Below are 21,823 nucleotides of genomic sequence, written 5' to 3'. Positions count from 1 at the left end.
AAGTTATTCAAATCATCAGAGTTCGTACAATGCAAAGTGAGCATCCATGATAGTTAAAGAGCATATAGAATATCTCCAGAAGAAAGTAAGGGGAGGAATAGAACTTAAAATTATACAAGTGGATTTCGATCTTACTTCATAGTTCTCCAATTAAGATTAGAAATAGAAGTTGTTAAAACAACACAATTACCAACCATTTAATCGTACAGTATTGTTAGTAGACTGAAGCTATAAAGTGTGCGAACGAAATAAATGAAAAATATGTAACCTTAACTTTTGTTAATACTTACTCCAAATTTTACTCGAAACGCTCTTCCGCATTCCAAAGGTGTGGTTGTTGTATCCAAGTCTTGACCCCAGAAAGCATAAAATTTTTCAATTCTTAACGCTCTCATGGCATAGTAACCAGCGTGCTTAATTCCGTACTTCTCTCCAACTTTAACAAGTAAAGAATACACATGCAACGCAAACTGAAAGAAATAGAACATAAAATATATTAAATGCCTGACCTGAATATTCTAGAGGACTAAACAGATGAAACAAAGAAACCGTGAAGCGGATGAAGCTAACTCCCAGAAAATAGTGAAAACATTCACACAATAAGAGGAAAGTATACCATATGTATTTTCGCTACGAGACTCATTAGATAGGATGGAAGAAAACGAGAAAATTCTTCTTTTTTCAGTACTCTTATCAACAGACCTGTCTTATTAGGTTTGTTTTCCTCCAATAAATATCTTTACTTTCAACCTGAAAATGTTATCACCTACTGCATTCCAATATGATGCCCAACCTGACAGCATTCCAATATGATGGCCAATCTGACGGCATTCCAATATGATGCCCCTATGAACACTTCATAGTTACTATTTTCTTCTTAAACTCTTGCGTTTCCTCTTCCCTTTATCAGACGAATTATTTAGAGAAAATGCTTTTAGTATATTTCTACACTAGTGTATGATAATATTTTTAAAATTTTCTCGTAATTTGTTTCTGTATACGAGAGGGTTATAAGAAAATTTTAATTATTAGCATATAATTAATAAAGATAGAGTGTTGAATTCTATGTTCTTTATTAAGACTTCTCTACTAGTCTTCGTGCAGAGTTACACAGTTCCATTTTTTGACCTGTTGAAGGCCGTCGTTGTGCAGGGTGGCCAGAAAGTCCTTTTACACCAGAACTACTGTAAATGCAATGTAAAATGTTAAAATATTTAAGATTTGAACCTCTTATCCTGATCAATGATATGGCAATAGTGCTCTTCGCGTGAATTGCTATGATTGTCACTTAACTGCCACGTGATTGCCCGTGAAGGAAGGGGAATAAAGTCTATGCGTTGGGTAGTTCATTGTCTCGCCTTTCCGTGTTTGGTGAACAATAGCAGATACCACAGACTTCACTTTGGAGAAGTGTTTAGTGGTAAATGTATGGGTTTATGAACGGAACCACAACAAAAATATGCTGCAGGTGATGGATAGTTTTCGTGGACGGTTCGATAAGGAGCCACCAAGTCGTCAGACTTTGATCACATGGGAGAAGCTTTTCACCTGGGATATGTTTTGGATATGGGTGGGAGGTGTAATGTGGGTTCCTGTCATCATAGCATGGCGCGTCCCCAGGTTGCGGATTGAGAAGACAGCCTTTATATATAGAGGTTAGCTGCGAATATGCATTACATTGAACCTCCGGGTTCAATAGGCCATAGAGTTAGTGTTTTGGATGCCTGTCGTTCTGGTCGTCCATCAACCTGAAAGGAAACGTGTACAGAAGTTATTGCGTCAGTGATGCGTTAACCCTGCCAGTCCATCAGAAAGCGTTCTGCAGAACTTGGAATTGCAAGGAACACATTGCAGCTCAACATGAAAATGGACTTAGGGCTACCATCAATGAAATAACCGACGATGACAAGTTGTCAGCAGCAGGATCTTGTTAGAGGCCTTCTCCATCACTCCTGCTCAGAAGTGCGTTCTTTTCTCTGATGAATGTGCTACTTATCGGAGTTCGCGGGATAGGAACGTCTTCATATGGGCAAAAGAAATCCCACATTTTTACCAAGAAATTGAGAACAATTCTAGGCACATCATGCTTTGGGCGGGAATGACTAAACAACACATCTTTGGTCCGTGCTTCTTTGAAAGTTTCATGACTCAGATTACTTATCGGAGGTGTTGAATGACTGGTTTCTTTTACAGCTACAGAATCTGGGCATCAACAACACGGTTGTTTACCAACATGATGGAGCTCAGCCCAATTCGCACTTGCTCTTCATGAACACCTGAACGCACTGTTCCCTGACCGGTGGATAGGATGTGGATCTCCAAATTCACCAGCCCCATATTCTTGGCTGCCTCGAATCCGGACTTTACAACACCAGACAATGGCCTGGGGTATAATTAAATCACGCGTCAGGAAGAAGTGATACGTGGACAATGATGCTCTGTGGGCAAATGTGCTTCAAGCCTGTCAGCTTGTGGCGCCACAGCTATTAATGTGGATGAGTACGAGGACATGGAGGTGTATTACGCTACGCAGGGATAATAGAGGTACACATACGGATGTTTTGGACACATAATTGCAAATACTATTATATTATGTGTCCCCCCCCCCCAAAAAAAAAAAGATTTTACCGGCACTTTGCTGCACCTTTGTTTTTTTGAAGGGAGGAAAGGAGGAATGATTCCACTCCTCGCTCATCTCTTTTGTCTCAGGATCATACAGATGAATCCAATATTTGTTCATAGTTATCAGATATTTGTAAAATGCGGGACCCAACGTGCTAACACTTCAGACATGTGTAACTCTTCATGAGTTATTGTCCACACACTGTCATAACTGAGTTCACTTTGCTCCATGATTCGTCGGTCTCCCAGGATCAGCTTTTCGATTTTCCTCACTACGGCGGGGACGTCCGTGATGGACGTCTGGGTCTTGGTTTATCTGTAGGGGACATGAGACCTGTTTGGAAATCCCTCTTTCACCTCACGAGAGTATCATAAAATGGGAAATCACCACTATACACAGGCTTCATTTTATGCCTGGCGCTCGAACTCCTCAACTGCAGAAATTTAATCACGCTATGAGTTTTTATCTTCTTCATCTTGCCCTTACTGGCAACTAATGTTACTTGCAAAGAAAATAAATGACATACAAGAATAATTTTCATAAAGCATGTATGTAAGGTCTAATGTCTATATAGACTAAGTCACATCAAACTCGCTCGGGGGGGGGGGGGGTAATCAAAATTTTCTGATATCCCCTCGTATACATGCTGATATCCCCTTAAATCACATTTACATTTTCCTGCAATAAATGCACATTTAGCAATATTAAAAGATTTTCAAAAACAACACGAACACCTACCCGTTTAAGTGTTTACATATATCGCCAAAATATTATTATTATTATTATTAATATTATTAGAACTTTGGGGAGCTCTACTGATTACAGTACTTAAAAGTTTGTAATATTGTTTCAAAAGAGTGTCCATCATTCATACTACATTTGACTATAGTTTTCTTTCTTTTAAACTCTGTTCAATACAACTAATATAAAGTTCAAAGAAAAACATTTACTGAAGCAATGAGAAAAGCAAAAAGGCTAATACCCACTGCGAAAATGTTTTTGCGGTGAGGATTAGCCTTTTTGGTTTTCACATTAAATATCATCACCGCTCGCAATATTGTGATATTTACTGAAGCAACTTTTTATATTATTTTCCTACTAAATATTAAGAAATAACACTGTAACATTTCATTCATCATATATGGAACGGCATTGGAGTTTTACTATCATATTGATTTAGTAGTCAATTTAATCAATTTTCATCAAACATTATAATTTCAGTAAAAAGAAATTTATATCAAATGAAAAAAAAAAAAGTTCTACTGAACTCGCTACACTTGCTATAGTTCTTCGAAAGTTCCAAGAAACAAATTACCATCATTCATGATTTGATAAACTATCATAGCAAAGAGTTGAGGAACAAGGAAAATTCCTCATGTCCTGGCCCCGCTGCAGCCATAGTATAAAGAATTTGTCCTCTGCTATCCGGTTGAACTACTTATACTAAATTTTATACAACAATATCCAATATAAATTATATACAAAAAGAAATTGTATGTTTTTTTATTATTTTTTTTTTAATCGAGTAACTTAACTGGCTCTGTAAGCAATTCGCGAGATAGAATAGAAATCTGTAATCCTTTACTTTATGAAATCCTGTTAATCAGGAATTGCTTCCGGAACACTCAACGGGTACATGAATATATCAGATATCCCACATCAACTTACCTCATTCGGAATGTAAAGAACATAACCGAGTTCTCCAGTGTGAGTAAGATTCATGGTACGTATTCCACTTGCCAAACCGATATCTAGCTCCTGTAAAACGTACAATTTACAAATTTTAATCTACGAATACAACTACAAATCTATTCTTCAAATAAAATGATAAATACTTAATAGGTATAGCATAGAACGCAGCGAAACATTTGAAAAATATTCGTTACTATATACAGCGATCAACTGGCATTAAAATCATCTACCTAGTAATATGTAATATGTATAGTATTCTTTGGCCTCAAAATAGCGGGCACCGGGTGAGGCACTGATTCAGTGAGGTGACAGCAGATGTCTTGAAACACCTAGTAATAATTACAACGGTAGATTGAGCAACTCCAGTATATTTCAAAGTGATGGTAACGTAGAGCGAATATACTTTTTTCCAATTCGAACCCCAAATGTCAATTGGGTTCTGTCTTGTAAGTTTGGAAGCCAATGCATTAACTGAAATTCACGATTATGCATTTAAAACTACTCATTGACGAATTTTGCAGCGTGTTACAGCTTACTGCCCTTTGATAATGGCTTTCATCCATAGGGAATATAGCTGACTGAATGGGTGCACTTGTTTCGCTACGGTATAAAATATTTAATAGCCGTCACTATTATAATAGGCCGTCTACTAATATAATAGGCCTTCACGTGTACTACAAAAACATCACCCACAGCATCATACTGCGTCACAGCCACTGACTGTGATCAGAACTTAGCGCTCATCCATTCGGACAATGCTCCATAAATCTGGATTCGTCGGATCAGGTATCGTTTATATCCAGTGCTGGTGATCTTGTGACCATTTCATTTACTGTTATCGACTTATCGACTAATGCAGCAGCAATGTCAAATAATTAGGTCTACACCTAGGCGGGCCCATACAAAGATTTGTGTGCTAAAAAGCACTGTTCTTTTCACTACTTTTTAGCTGTGAGCAATTTGGCAGTGGTCTTGCTACTGCTATAAGAAATGCGCGACAGTCTATAGTGACCCTAGACATCAACGTACTCCAATCGGCACACAGATGAGCGTCGATTCGTAGTTTGATAGTTATCAGTTCCCCACAAGTAGCACCATTTAAGAAATATTAATTTCAATGTTAATCATCCGTCTCTCTTAGCATAATTGTGGGACGTTAAACAGAAAGATACGTGTTGATACCACTTGTATTTATTTACATATTATGTGTATTTCTATCTTGTACTTCAGTTTAACACAATGTCTGTAAAGTCCATTGTAAAGCTCGAGTACAACTGCCCAAACTTAAAATTCGAAGGTAAATCAATACGTAAAAACACACTTAATAATAATAATAATAATAATAATAATAATAATAATAATAATAATAATAATAATAATAATAATAATAATAATAATAATAATAAGAAGAAGAAGAAGAAGAAGAAGAAGAAACAACAGCAGCAACAATGTATTTTTCAGTCGATTTTCTACCTTAAATTTTTACAATTTTGCATCTGTAACAGGAAGACTTACATTCTTGAAGTAATCAGTACAATCGCTAGATTTTGAGAATATTTCAACTATAAATAACCTTTCTTATGGCTGAAAAAAAGTTATAGTTAACGACGTTTCACATAGGTACATATATAATGAATGCGAAACACAAAAGCCCAAATCGAAAAACAAAAGTTAACAACCAAGTTCGAATCAACAAAATCCCAAGTCATAAGGCGTCAGTAAGTTCACGTAAAAGCACTATTCCTATGTAATAACATTACAGAACTTAAGTCTTTATTATAACATTCCACGAATCTATTATTAATTCCATCGGTAATCGAGCCGAAGACATTAGAATTAAATGAGCTAAATTATCTTAACAAATGGAGGAAAAAACCAATTTGTAACATACTGATTCCTCTATAGGTGCGAATTGAATGCTGAATTAATTACAGGTACTGAAAGTATGTTTCATAAGAATGCCAAAAGAAGCCATTAATTGCAAATAGAATAGGTTTGTTGGATATCATTATTTAAAAAAAAAAAAAAAAAAAAAAAAAAAAGACTACATGTGTTTACAGGTTCTATTCTAGCACCTCAAGTACATAGGTTTTCATGTGAATATACTAAGCAATGAACACTTTACTTTCCGAAGTGGAGCAGTAAAACATGCAATGAGCACTCAATTTATGAAGAATGGTTAATTTATTTAATTAAATAAGTACCTTGAAAGTAAAAAATGGGAAAGATTTCGGATCCAAATCACTATCTGTTAATTCTGACAATAACTGTGGAGCAAGTGGTCCCATTATACATATGGCTGTATACATGGAAGTCACATCTGATATAGCAACGGAACCATCTGTTGGAAGATGACGTCGGAGCCACACCTTGCATCGGTTTTGTTGAATAGTAGGTGCAATAAGCATGTAGCTATAAAACGGACAAACGAAAATAGTAGTAACCACCAGAAATTATATTCTAAAAGAAATGTTTCCTGCTATTAAATTCTAAATGTCTACATTAACATTCAATACCCATTCAGATTCAAAAAATTACCTATTAAAATAGTTGTGAGAGAAGCACCAAAACAAAACAAAAATGAAACATATATATATATAACCTACATTTTAGAATTACAATAAAAATGCAGAGTCTAGTGTGCTAAGATACCCTTGGGTGTTTTACATGTTTAACAATCTTATTAGGTAAATGTTGGGATAGTTTCATAATAACATAATATGAGCATTTTCTGTTTCTCTGAATAACTAAAAACAGAGGTCAGAAGAACTACACAGCTTCTTCCCTAACACGTTCTTTTGTCAACAGTTTCTGAACGAATTTATCACTTTAGGTGCATGTCTATTTTATGTACAAAGGATATAATTGGTACCGATAACTCAAGCTGGACAATTCGATCCGAAGTTATTTACAAAAAAAAAGTAGAAGATATGCATGCACTTTTGCTGTCGACTGTACGTGAAATAAAGTTCCACAAATGTCTGCGTAAAGACCTGCGAAATAGCTATAACAATAAAACAAACATAGTTATAAAGCCGAGCTGCGAAGATAAAACGTGAAAGTATTTGGAAATAAATCACTGAACGAAGACATTATAGAAATAGGTACAGAAGACTGATTGTGATATACAGGTGAACGATTCTGACTGTATGCTGAAACGCTCATTCCTGATCTGTAGCGATGTATCGCACGTGATGTTATAATCAGTGTCCTACTTAAGAAGGATCTGAGATGAAGATTTTGTAGCAGTGAAACGGCGTGAAATCTCGCTTGGTATTCGAAAGAGTATATAATGGCCTCTTTATATACTTAGTTCAGCTATAAAAGTGTTGTAAAATACTGTTGGGTCAGTGGCTTCACTGTCGTTATGTCCATGCCATCATGACTTGTTACTAGAGATGCAAGGGCTCGGAAAAAAAAAAAAAAGGCTTTTTTGGAAAAAAACTTGGTTTTTTCTGCTTCGCTTTTTTGCTTGGGAAATTTTGGGCTTTTTTGAAAATTCTGCTTTAAATTGATAAACCAGATTTTGTTTCGCTTCTCTACAACACAAAAAGTCATTTAATTAGTGGTTGATGCCGATAATAATATAAAACCTCGAAAATAAACCATGAATTTCGAAAAGATATTTCAAACAGTTTTACTTCTCAACATATTTACATTATGAATTCCAAAGGATTAACTAATGTATATAATAAGATTTTTTTTAACCTCCTACATACAAAAGTAAGCAGGGTTGGCAAGAGCCATGGTTGTTTTTGAAAATGCCAAAACCCGTTTTTTGGGGGAGTTTAAACTAGGCTTTTTTGGTTTAAACCAGTAGTTTTTTTTTTTTTTTTTTTTTTTTTTTTTTTTTATATTTTGCTTTATGTATTTATATTACATATTCACAGAAATAAGTTTGTTTCGCCTTGATGTTATTATGCAACAACGGGGTTATGCTGGAAGAGGTCACATAAGCTTAAAGAAGTCCGGTCAGTAAATTTCTTAAATTGAGAAACTCCCGCCCTAGCCATCGGGAAAATCCCGTCATTACTCTAAATGTAAAACAATAACGGAAAAAATCCTGTTATTGCTTTGCATGTAAAATTTAAAGGTCAACGTATCATAATCAGTACGCTAAAACTGAGGTATTAAATTACAAATTTAGTGCGTACATGTCCTTGAAAATACAATCCAAGCTAATGTTGGAAGCTACGTAGGCAATCGATAAATTTTGTCAATTTATATCAGTGTATTTAAGCAACCTTGGCTTCTTTATAAAACAACAGGCATTCAGGCATGCAGAAATATACAATTTAGTTTCGTTTCGTATGTTCAGGCTTAACATCCTTTCGTAATACCGAGGTTATCAAGGAGAAGACTTTCGCTTAAAGTGACATCCGAACAGCTACTTTGTTTACGCATGAAAGAAGGGTTGTGGTTCGACCGAGAATTGAACATGGGACACCTTGATTAAAAGGTGAAAAGGAAATAAAACTAATGAAGATGGTTTGATGTATGGAAACGTCACCATGAAGTTCACACGATTCGCATTTTTCGTACCTTTTATTATTTTTTCGGTTTAAACCAGTTGTTTATTTAAAAAGAAGAAGAAAAACAGCTGGTGTAAACCAGCCAACCCTAAAAGTAAATACTTCTTTTAAAAAAATACTCAAATAAGTAGCAAAATTCTATGTAGTATTTTTACTTCAAAATATTCCATACCCTCTTTTTGGAACAAAATAAAATTAAAATAAAACATAAGAAAAATACTTAGATTTATATGATACACTTAAAGGCTGCACACCTAGAGCTTTTGGTTTGGTATATTCTTGAAATTCTACAGTTTTATATAAGCACCATCACGGTTTATTCAGTCCTCAAGTTTTCTGTATTTTTAACAAGAGGGATTGAACATGAAGGGTGTGAGATAGGAACATGGTAACCCATAATTTTACTATTTTAAGAAATTAGAAATTTTCTGCTGCACAATCTATTTTGAAAGTCGGAAAGCTGATTTTTCACATAAGTCTATACATGAGGGATTAAACGAAGCGGTATGCGTTGCTGCCTATCTCATGCTGCGTAACTCAGCAATTGAAAATTTGTTAGTTACCATGTTCTTGGCTCACACCTTTCATATCATTATGGAACTCTCCCCACCCCACCAAGACAAAAAAAAAAAAAAAAAAAAAAAAGAATACGGAATATATTTAAGTTAACATAAATACAACTGCACAACAAACATGATTGACTGGAGCTTTTGCGCTTCTATCGAGAAGTCCGGAATTCAACTCAGCATTCGACCATGCTGACAAAACTTTTCTTCATTTCATCTATGAAGTAGAAATAGTGCGTGTACTGTGAGTTGGCTGACTTCATTTCTTATTGTTTTTAAATCGTTAATATTACTAATTACCAGCAGTGACCGTTTTGCGAGGGTTAGGGGGGGTGGTCTTTCGGACTGAAGCCTGTTCCCTAAAATTACGGAATGTCTAAAACAAACGAAATATCTATTAGTTATGCCTTTACTCATTAACTTTAAGCTGCTGTCAAATAAAAATTACGTATGTTTAGAAAAACTAAACATTAGTAAGAAAAAAACCCTCCCAAAATACTTGTCTAAATCCGCCACTGATTCTCAGTATAAAATGATCTTCAAGGTTGTATCCGGAAGATTATCGCTAAATATATAAACGAAACGAAATACAGTATTAGTTATGCCTGTACTCATAAACTTCAAGCTCCTCCCAAATAAAATTAGGACATTTTAGAAAATGAAACAATCAGAGAAACCCGTCCCAAAGTACGTTTCTAAATCCGCTACTGATTATTTGTATAAATTAGTATTCAAGGTTGTATCCGGAAAATTATTGCTAAATCGTTGCACAGCTACAGTATAACAGAAATGTGGAAGTACGGTTAGACGGATATATTGAAAAACGTACGCTTTGACGGATATATAAGTTTAACTTCTGCGTTAGAAGCTAGAGTACTAAGCTCTTAGAAATGAAACAGACGACAAACTGAAATGATATCGAGAAGAAAAAATATCGATAACTCAAAAGTTAAAATAAAGTTAAATGGCCTCTAAAATTGCCCTCAAGTACTACATTCTTCATGTTAGCTTTAATTCGTAAAACATGTGCTCCATCCATCTTGATGGTGAATTTTAAAGCGAAATATGGCATTTAGGTCATGGAATTCTTATCTAAGTATAGAATATACTATAAGAAAGCTATTTAGATAGAAAAACCATGAAAATGAAAAAAGCCAAAATTTCCAAAATTCTCGTTTTTTTCCCAAAAAAGCCGGCTTTTTATGTGAAAAAAACCATCGATTCAAAAAAGCCGGCTTTTTTGCATCTCTACTTGTTACACACAACAAACGACAGCTGTTAAATTTTCAGCCACAAAAATGTACCGGATTGGGATCTCAACAATCAAAGTAACGAATTCTACAAACGTCGCATGGTTGACCAAGAAATCCCCTAACACAATAGAGGATGACCATAAGGGTCAATGTGGCTCAGCCAATTGTTAATACCATTACTATTCATCAATATTTGTGTATGCACCATAGTTTAAAGTCCATGAGCACGACCTTCAATCCATATTATAAAAATTCACGAAAGAACTCCCGCATTCTTTAAAGTAGAGAAGATTGACTACGTCATTAGTGCGTACTAAGTAAAAATTTATAGTGCTAATGGATTCGGGAGGCATCACTTTTCAGTTGGACTGTGTTAAGAAGTCTGACTGACATTACACCTAGGAATATCGACGCACAGAAACGACTGTCTGCCATTGCAGGGAAAATTTCCAGAAAGAATTCGTTATTGTTGCAAAATTTAGTTTTTTAATGTCACATCATACAGACTTACAGTCAAATATTGCACGTTTGCAAGTGAAAACTCCATACGTTTGCATTCATATAGATAAGGCATCTAACCAGACAGCGAGATTATCCTTCAGATTCAAACAAACAAAAAAATAGGAATAATTCAGGTCATACAATTCATAGGTATATGATGAAAAACTCGTATGACACCCCTCAGGATTTCTGCAATTTTGAACTCTTCGCTAGACGGCTTAATTATCGCCGTCTATGAAGTGTAGAAAGTTAAAAAAAAAAAAAAAAAAAAAAAAAAAAGGAAGAAATTCTCACGCCCCATCCTCAACTGTTTCCTATAACTGAAATTGCGATGATCGTCAACAATGCTACAGGACCAATAGAACATAACTGATAATGGCGCCAAGTAAAGGCACTTTTTTTTTTTTTAATGAATATTATTTCAAGATTGCTTTCATGTATTTCTACCAGTCTTATGAACAATCGAATGTGTCATTTGAAGAAGGAAAACATTTCGTTTAGCTGATCTTGAATAAAACTTCCTGCTGGCCAAAATATGTTCTTTATTTTAATTTGTGTTATTATGCTATTGAATACTTATCAAAACCATATAGCTGTAAAGTTTATTTCCCAATGGATGCATCTTGAGAATATGTAGATATTGGCTATAAAATCTCACTTTGACAAACATTGGAGTATTTCCCCTCTTCAAATGGCATGTTCAATTAAATTTAAAACGGAATATGAAACGACAATTCAGAGAAAAAATAAAAAGAGTCAGCTACATATAAAGATCTTTAAATTACTGATTTCATTTACGGGAAGATACAAGTAAACATTCACGTAATGAAACGAAATTTAATGACAAGCTAGCTATCATGATTATATGAAAATAGATATATGTAAAATAATCATGTTAAGTATAATAGTAACATAACTACCAGGAAAAAATCATATGAGGGCTCATAGTGGTCTGGTCTCTTGTAAATAGTTGAAAAGTGACCAAAATCACACGAAAAAGAGAGAAAAAGTTACCAAAATCTCATCATGTCCTTTTTTTTCCTTTGTCAATTTCTCCATCACTTTGTTGTTTTATTTCATCTTTTCTTCTTTACTTCTTCTTTTTGAGCTTCCTCCTTTCTTAGATTTTCTAAGTGTGCTTTGTAATTACGGTACGCAGACTTAGCAGAGATAAAAAGCTTCTGAGTAAGTGGAACCATTTCTGGTCTATTTCCGAATTTCTTCATCCGAGACATTATATTTAACTTAGTATTGAGAGTTCTCAGTCATGAAATATTTAAATTCATCACCTACTCTTAAGAAGAACATACAAGAAGCATAACACAAGACGAACATGATGAACCACACAAACACCCACAACGTTGAGCGAAGCGTTAACTATTACGAGAGAAAACTAAAATACTATTATGATAGAAGAAAGAATAGACACAGAAGGGTTCTCAACCTCACCTTGAGAACTTAAGCATCCACTAATCATCTTATGTGCTTTAGAAAGAATGAAAGCTGAAGTGGGAATAAAGCTGACTGTTTCACATGTGGCAGCAAGTACTGAAGCTTTCAGAGGAGTAATGAGAACAAGCTTCTGCCTTTTTCCATTTATTTTTATATTTTTCTTAGAAAACTGCCAATGCAAAACATAAATCACACAAAAAAGTCACTTTACCTCCCAAAAAAGTAACTTTTAGTGACAAATTTGAAAAAAAAAAAAAGTAAATTTGAAAAAAAAAAGTAACTTTTAGTGACCAACTTGAAAGAAAGTAACTTTTAGTTAAAAAAAAGTGACTCGCTATGAGCCCTGTCAAATCGCTATGAGCTCTGAGAACATTGATCCTACTAATAAACTGACAATTACTTACTGATTTTCTGCTAATCTGACAAGACTGCAATCATTTTCATATCCACCATTGACGTTCTGGAAGCCAGTATGGATTATACCACCAACTGGAATATCAACATCATTTGAACAAAGATACTGAAGACTATTTACAACTTCCGTTCCTTTTGACTAGAAAATAAATTACGCATCAGTAAATACATATCACCACGACCTAGGACAGGAGAAAATCATTTACACAAAACGAGTTCGTAATGTACAGTCCGCAGCAAAAAACGTGCAACATGAGCATGTAAGTTTATTGTGAAACTTCGCTTAACAGCGAAGGGAATCAACATAACGTCTAAGTGGCACGAATCACAACAGGAGAAACCTCGTCGTCCTTCCCTGCACACTTATTTTGGAGCAAAAGACTTCATCGTTTCACAATAAACTTACATGCTCATGTTGCAGGTTTTCTGCTGCGAACTGTACAAGTATACAATGTTCGAGATTCGTAGGGTGAAGTTGTATTCTGGTTTTGATTATCTTGTAAGATGAGTAACGAATAAAACCACAAGCCTGTATCTAGCAATAAAAGAATTTTCTTGATTGTATTTAAGATTATGTCCAAGGATATACTAAAGTCTGTGGTCTAGAAATAGATCCTCATGTTAAATAAATCATAAAAATATCTTAAAACAATTAACTTTGACAACTATATATTATCGCTAAGAAAACGTATTACAAACCAAAGTAATTTAAAACCAAAATATACTGTCCAAGTTTCCATGACTTTAAAATAAAATAGTAATGGAGCACAAGAATCTGTTGTCCATGGTTCAATTCGCGGTGAAGGTGTTTATCTCGGATGTAAACCTTAGTGATTGTTCGGATTACACTTTCCAGCAGTAGGTACCGCCTCATATAGTCACACTGCTGAAAAGTCACACTGCTGAAAATTACATTCAACTGATTAATCAAGAAAGAGAAAACTATTCAAAATATATACTACGTTGTTATCTCTATATATATCTGACAACGACTGATTACATTTTTCCTGCAGCAAGATAAAATTCGTTACTACTCTTCAATTTGTTAGATCAATTTTGCTCGCAAATCCCTTGGTTCCGAATCCGTTAATTTTCAGAATACAATTTATGTTTTAATATACCCTATGCAAAATAAAACGATGAAGGATCACTAGCCAATACTGGCCATCAATAGTACCTCGTTTTTCAATTAATTCCAAAATTTTAGTATTAAGAAATTTGCGCCTCTCCACAGTTTCATGTGAAAATTTAATTTCTGTTTCTCTATAGTTTCATGTGGAAATTTACCACCCCAGATTTCTAACCATACATTAAATGCAGAAACATTTAACACTTATTTCTACTATTTAAATGAGAATAAAAATAACTCGAACAAAAACTGTTGTACCTATTAACTCAAACATTTATTTCAAATGAAGTTGCTCCGTCTACCTAATAATACAACATGGAAACTCCTTTGCTTTACAGAGAATTACAAACATTTCAGTAAATTTTACTCGCAGATCAAAGACATCCTATGTAAAGTCTTGCAATATTCAAGATCAATACGAGTAGGATGTGATAAACATTAGCAATATAAATATTATATTCTATCATGTCTTGAGCCATTTTGGTCAAATTTCCCTCCGTTAATGATGACCAAGGCTTTTCTCACTTTGTCTTCGAAAATGTTGTAACATGCTTTTTTATTGTTAGTTTACGCCTCATTGTTTCAATGATGCATACTCACACAAACTGAAAATTGACTGATACTTACCGAAAAGTAAAGCAGAGATGCGTGACCAAGTAGGCACTGTTACACAAATAATTACTGTACTTAAGAGTGTGTATATATATATATATATATATATATATAGAGAGAGAGAGAGAGAGAGAGAGAGAGATAGATAGATAGATATACATATAGAGATGGATATAGATATAGTTAATATAGTTAGTTAGTTAGTTTGAACAAAGAAATCCAGAAGCGCGCATGGAAAACAAAGCACTACTCAAAAAATAATGACAACATTATTATATAATACTAAAAATATATATAATAAGTATTTTAGTTAAAAGCTTTATTAGATAAAGGGGGAAGAAGTGCGAAACGACCAATTAGAGGACATAAAAGTAGCTATGAAGCTTCCAGTGAGCTCCGTATCGACATGCAGTCATGTAATAGTGTTCTCAAATTGAAAATGGTTTCCTCGTTGATTTGCTGAAAACTTGGAGATCTTTCTCAGCACCAAAACTATATGAGAAATGAATCTATATTCTAGGGTGGAATTCAAACCACTGTACTTCAATACTTACCCATCGGGAATGGAACCCGGGATCACATGTACAAACGATCCATGCTAGCTGCTAGAAGAACGGGGAGGGCTACATTGGAAATGGGAAAGATCAGTCGGTAATGACACAGGAGAGAAAAGGAATAACAAATAAAAAAGGTTAATAAATTTATATATGTACATGTGGTCCCGGATGAACATGAGTAAGAAGTTTCTGTAGGAAATGAAGGCTGAGATGGTGTTGAATAGAAAAATTTGGAACACAGATTACTTCTGGTCAGACATAATAGAAAAGGAATACGAAACAAGAATTGAAAAATACAAAATATGAATAAAGAAACTAAACGTGAATAAAGAATCAATCATTTTTTTTTTTTTACCATAATGAAAGATAATATAAAATGAAAAGTATGTAGGAAAAATAGTACTTTTTTTTTTTTTTTTTTTTTTTAACTGGCAAGATAGAATACATGTATGTGAAACGGACTAAGTGTAGTGAGATATAGACGGTTCAAATCAAGTTTCCCACTTCTTTCTGAGAGACGTGAAAGAATTTGATAAATGGATTTCAAAGGTGTGGTCGTGGTGAATTGGTGAAAGGTGTCGACATTACTGATAGGATGGATAGTGTGTTCTGGAATAGGTGGATATGGAATTTGAGCACTGCAAAATTATCAGTAGTTGTTTACAGGGTCAAAGGAGAGCATGACGGTCGGACAATGAGTGCATGTAAGGATGTAAATAAGACTGGACGAATTGCAACTATAGGAATTACCTAGTTTCTACATGTATGTTCTGGCATTTCTTCGCTACATGTGACGTGTTTCAAAGGACCAATTCTCGGAATGCAGATAGTTAAGGGCCATCTCTAAACATTTTAAGGCGGAACAGGAAGAAGTGTCTTTTCAGTATCAGGTCAGATGGTGAATATGAGTAAGGAGTTTCTGTAGGATATGAAGACTGAGATGGTATTGAATGGCATAACTTGGAACATAAATTACTTCTGGTCACTTTCTTTGCAATCCGTAATTCATTGCAGATAAGGCTGTGAAGTATCTTCATGCTGAAGAGAGGATTTTAAGAACTTTTGGGATGATGTGATGAAAAAGATACGAATCTTCAAAGTGAGTGAAAACATATTGTAACGTATGTTATAAAATAATAATAATAATAATAATAATAATAATAATAATAATAATAATAATAATAATAATAATAATAATAATAATAAATAATAATAATAATAACAACTACAACTACAACAAGAACAACTACTACTACTACTACTTCTTTTTCTTTTTATTATCATTATCGGTCTGCTAATTACTAGTTCGAAATCTTCCTTTGAGTATTGTAAGAATGTCATCTATCGGTCAAAAACGTTCTTTCTGTGGTCTGGCACTATTGTTCGAAATAGATTTAGGATTTAGATTTCTGGGTTCTCGGCATCTAAGGCCATTCAGCCCGTCACGTACATGATGGATGACGTCCCTCAGCGAGCACACTATCCGCGGAAAGAGAAGGAAGAAAGGATTGGGAAAGAAAGGAAGCGGCCTGGGACTTGTAAGTGTGAAGTAGCTGTGTACTAGATTTGAAGTGACCATGTGATAATTGTGTAAACTCTTAACTTAATTCGCTAAATTCAATTACTTTATTAAATTACATTTATCCACGACAGAATTATGAACATTTAAAATCCAACGGAACGAAACTTTTATTAATGTTGTACATTGCCAGACAGCTTGTATAAGCATGTATTTGTTAATTGTCAATAAACGCGATTAGTTTCCCTCTTGCTTTTCCGCGTTCCTTTCCGTCTATCCTGACACTTCCTAATTCACTGAATGTCAGACTCATCGTTTTTCGATTAAGCAAATCCACGGAGGACACATTGCCAGGGGGTATTCGCCACAAGGTTTGGGAAGGTGCAGGATCGTCGTGGGAAGAACGTCGATCCGTTGGAGAACAACCAACTCCATGTCTTGGGAGTACATTCTGTTGGTTCATCACCACAGATTCAATAGAGTCCAATATTTGACTAGTGGAATGAAGGTGTAGGAGAATATCATTGGACACGCATCAAGACGAGAGAACTCGACGCCCCTGGCAGTCCAGCAGGATTAAGATCCAGTTGCTGGCTGACTCCAGTACATCCAGGCTCCTCCAGGGAAAACCATTTATCATCCAGATGACCAGGACGACACAAGGCTCATCGGATCTGTCAGGCTAGTGCTCATCCCTAGTGTCAGGCTAGTGCAGTATATATATCACCCTTTTCCCAACTAGTCATTCTCAAAATTGAAACTTTTGAATTTTATTTAAATTCAATCATAACTCTTACAGTTAAGCATCGTGTTGTGCATCAGTTTCATCCCCAATTTGTTGCCTTCATTTAATGAATATTTTAAGAGATTATTCTGAGCTACGACTGATGGCACATTGCCGGCATATAGTGGAGATGCTGTGAGGCTTACACCCTTGGAAAGATTCCTTAAAACGTAGTTCATAGTTATTAAGATTCTTGATCGTTGATTTTTTTCTTCAAAGAGAAGTACAGTTCATAGTAGTGATAAATAAGTCAGGCATGTTAGAGATTTGTAATGATAAATCCTATTGAGTTGAGCATAATGAAAATGCATTTTTGAGTAAAGAATTACAGTGTAATTTATAGTTTTTTTTTTTTTTGCTGAGAAACAATTTGAATAGAGTTACTTTTATCCCCCCCCCCCTAGCTACGTTGTTTGTGCATTTGCTCACTTAGAGTAACTTTTGTTTTATTGTTTCTTAGTTGAATGATTAAGTGGGTGAGAAGAATTAAGAGTAATTTTGCCAAGCTATATTTTTCTTTTTCTGGTAGTATATAAGAAGTGTGATTCATATTTTGGTGTTATATATAAGATATTTATTTATTAATGTGATTAGAAATTGTGATTTAGAATAATAGCTATAATGGAAAATACTAGTGTCATTTCATCTACGTTAGACGGTTTAGCAGAACCTCCCAGATTTTCAGGCAAATTGAACGAATCAGTTCACTTATTTTTTAATCAATTTGAGGATTTCTCTATCCTTCATAACCTTCGCGATGTACAGAAACGGCATTTGTTGCCATATTGTTTGGAAAATGGGGCTTGTGCTTGTTTGTTAGCTTTAGAATCGACCGCAGAATATGATAATCTCATGTATGTTCAAATTACGAAAAACTTAATAGAGGCTTATCAAGATAACATTGTTTCACAAGTTTTAGACCAAGAAATGAGAAATAGAGAACAGTTAGATTCTGAACCTGTTTTAGATTACATTTTTCACAAGTGGAAATTAATTCTAGCGTACGATCCGAAGATGCCGTTAACAGAGCAAATGAACTTGATAATCGACGGGTTATCGCCTTCATTCTATTCTGTAGTATCAAGAAAATCCTTTACGTCTGTTATTGAGTTAGCAAAGCTTTTAGCTTTAGAAGAAAGAATTAATTTTCTTGTTAACATGCGTAGTCAGCGACTGAAGTTCTGGGCAATAACAGACGAACATAATATACATCCTGTTGGTAATAATGCTACACAGTAAAATGAAAATATTTTAGATTCTAATACGCAGAATGTAAATGAAGATGTAATTCAGCCTGTAGAAAAAATAGCTTGATCGCTCAGCTGGAGGATATCAAAGTCCAACTTGAAGGTCTCATGCAGCGAAATGCGCTCGCAAAGGTTATTCACACACACACAAACAGAAATCTGTGAGTATACAATTTTATGAGCATTCCCGTAGAAATCCATCTTTTGCATCCTCCTCTCTTTCACAGCCTATTGCTTCTGTTAACACAGTAAATGTAAATCAGAATATTAAGTCAAATAATAGAAATAAAGTAGACAGTAATATGTGTAATAATATTAGAAATGGTACGCGATATTATGTACCTATTCAATATGAATCTAATTTGCCTCATGTTAAAGCATATATAGATATTAAGCCGCATTTATTTTTATTGGATTCAGGAAGTACTATTACCATAATTTCTGGCAATATTTTAAGTAAGAAGCATAAAATACTCAAGGGTACTACTTTTATTTGTAGCATCACTGGAAATTCTGAAGAAAGTAATCAAATCGCTTTAGTGAAATTTAAATTAGGAGGACAGTATTTTATGCATTCTTTTCGAACGTATAAAGATTTTTCATATAATAGTATAATTGGCCAAGATTTTTTGAAAATCATCTTGCTATGGTTGATCACGATAAGAATTCTTTCAGTTTTGTTAAATTTGGTATTCCTCCAAGAGTTGAATTACCGCCATATGTATCGTTTGATGAAATTTCTAATCATATAGCAAAATTATATAAACCTCAATTTTTAGTGGTTCGTTCTGTAGTTTTGCCTCCGAATTCAAGTGTTCAGGTTACATTGAAGAAAGTAAATGATCTTGCAGGTACCCGTAACTTACTAGTTCCTAATGAGTTAATAGATAATCAGGCTGAAATTTTTGTGCGGAAAACAGTAATAGACGAAATTCACCCAGTAATTTCTGTAGTTAATCCCACCAAAAGTAAAGTTTATTTGAAAAATAATGTTGTTTTGGGTTCTGCCGAACATGTTATCAGTGGTACCAACATACACAAACAAAATTGCGCTAATAATAAAGTATATCCACTAAATGTAGTAAACACAAAATCTTTCCCGGAAGGTTATGACAGATATCGTGTAAATGTTAACCCTGAACTGTTGCCTAGAGGAATTTTATTCTAGTTTTCTTGGAATGAATTTAATTATGGTAGTGCTAAAGGATATAAGCATAAAATTTAATTAGCAGACAATATTCCAGTCAGTCGTCCACAATTTGCCATCCCATATTGTCTACGGGATGAGATTAAAAAACAAATAGATATTCTATTGAAAAGTAAGATCATTGAGCCTAGTATTAGTCGTTATAATTCTCCGGTAATGCTTGTTAAAAAGAAGAATGGACAGTTCAGATTTATCCACGATGTTCGCTATATTAATAAAAAATGGTTCCAAACAGCTTTCCAGTCCTTCCTATTCAGTAAATATTGACTAATTTAGCAGGACGGTAATATTTATATTCTAGCGATGTTTTTGGAGCATTTTTTACTATCCCGCTCACTGAAGAGTCAAAACCTATTACAGCTTTTTAGATTCCTGGCGTTGACTCATACCATTTTAAGTTTTTGCTCCAGGGTGTAAATACATCTACCAGTGGTATGAATAGACTAGTGAAACTTACTTTAGAAGATCTTCCACAAAATAAAATATATGCCTACGTGGACGATTATTTTTGATCCAGTGTTAATTTTGACGAAACTGTACAGCTAACCCGTATGTTGTTTCAAAGAATAAAGGAAATTTGTTTAAAGCTTTCCCCAGAAAAAACAAAATTGGGATATTTTTCATTAGATGTTCTAGGTCACACTGTTAGTAAAGGTGGTTTGTCTATTTCAAAAAGAATCATAAACTCGATTTCCAACTATCAGCGTCCCAAAACAAAGAAACAGGTCAAAAGTTTTTTTTAGGATTGGCTTCTTTTGTTCGTTCCTATTTGCCTAATTTCAGTCAATTGGCAGAAGCGTTACTTTCATTGTTGAAAAAAGATGCTTTCTTTCGCTGGAAAGAACCGCAAGAGACAGCATTCAATAATATCAAGCAAGCAATCATTTCAGCTCCTTGTCTCATGAGATATAAGCCTGATTATCCTCTCTACTTCTATTTTAATGCCAGCAAAATTGCCCTCTCGGGAATGTTAAAGAAACCTCAAAATTCACCTGACGATACAAATCTAGTACCTATTAGTTATTGTAGTCGTGCAACGTCTCCTAGCGAGAGGAAATTACACCCATACCAGCTTGAATTACTAGCATTGCTGTATTCTTTACGTTCATTTAGATATTTTCTTTTGGGACGTCATTTTTATTTGAAAACCGATTGTCATAGTTTATTGTATTTGAAACACACAAAGAATGTAAGTAAAATTTCCAGATGGTTGAGTGAAATTGAATCGTACAATTTTACTATTTCACATATTACTGGCTCCAGTAATATAGAAGCAGACGCTATTTCACGTTTCTCAAACCCCCAAGAGATTTGAAGATGAGAAAAAGAATCATGAAGACCCGAAAATTTTCTTTAGTCAGGACATAACTAATTCATTTTCAATATTAGATCAACCAAATTTGGCCATAGAGCAACGTAAAGATCCTTTCTTCAAAGATATTTTTTCTTGGTTGGAACAAAAAGATAGAAATCCTAAAATAGAACGCCAAGCGTTATATTTTACTATTAAGGATGGTATTTTATATAGGAAACAGAAAACAACTCAAGGCATAAAATTTTTAGTTGCAGTTCCTACTTCTTTACGTTATAAAGTTTTTAATGCTTGTCATATATCTGCATTAGGATCAGCTCATTCTCGTTATTCTAAAACCTATGATATGTTAGTAAAAACAGTGTATTTTCCCAACATGAATATATATATATATATATATATATATATATATATATATATATA

At 34.3% G+C, this 21,823-nt stretch overlaps 2 protein-coding genes across 3 annotated transcripts in view; one reads left to right on the top strand and one right to left on the bottom strand.

The window, feature by feature from the left end:
- LOC145690534 (pyruvate dehydrogenase phosphatase regulatory subunit, mitochondrial) overlaps positions 1 to 21,823 on the bottom strand; it is an 88,577-nt gene that overhangs the window by 16,718 nt on the left and 50,036 nt on the right. For both annotated transcript variants that reach the window (XM_081765500.1, XM_081765499.1), the window contains exons 11-14: positions 13,024 to 13,172; positions 6,520 to 6,727; positions 4,292 to 4,381; positions 291 to 470 (exon numbers count right to left, since the gene is read on the bottom strand). In XM_081765500.1, coding sequence (XP_081621626.1) covers positions 291 to 470; positions 4,292 to 4,381; positions 6,520 to 6,727; positions 13,024 to 13,172 — 627 coding nt within the window. The remainder of the gene's footprint in view (positions 1 to 290; positions 471 to 4,291; positions 4,382 to 6,519; positions 6,728 to 13,023; positions 13,173 to 21,823) is intronic.
- The window catches only part of LOC145690535 (uncharacterized), a 232,087-nt gene that overhangs the window by 175,861 nt on the left and 34,403 nt on the right, over positions 1 to 21,823 (top strand). The gene's annotated exons all lie outside the window — the stretch shown is intronic.

This window comes from Thermobia domestica, chromosome 7 (genome assembly GCF_964235325.1).
Source record: "Thermobia domestica chromosome 7, izTheDome1.hap1.1, whole genome shotgun sequence".
Lineage (NCBI taxonomy): Eukaryota > Metazoa > Arthropoda > Insecta > Zygentoma > Lepismatidae > Thermobia > Thermobia domestica.
This window is presented reverse-complemented; position numbering and strand designations above follow the sequence as displayed.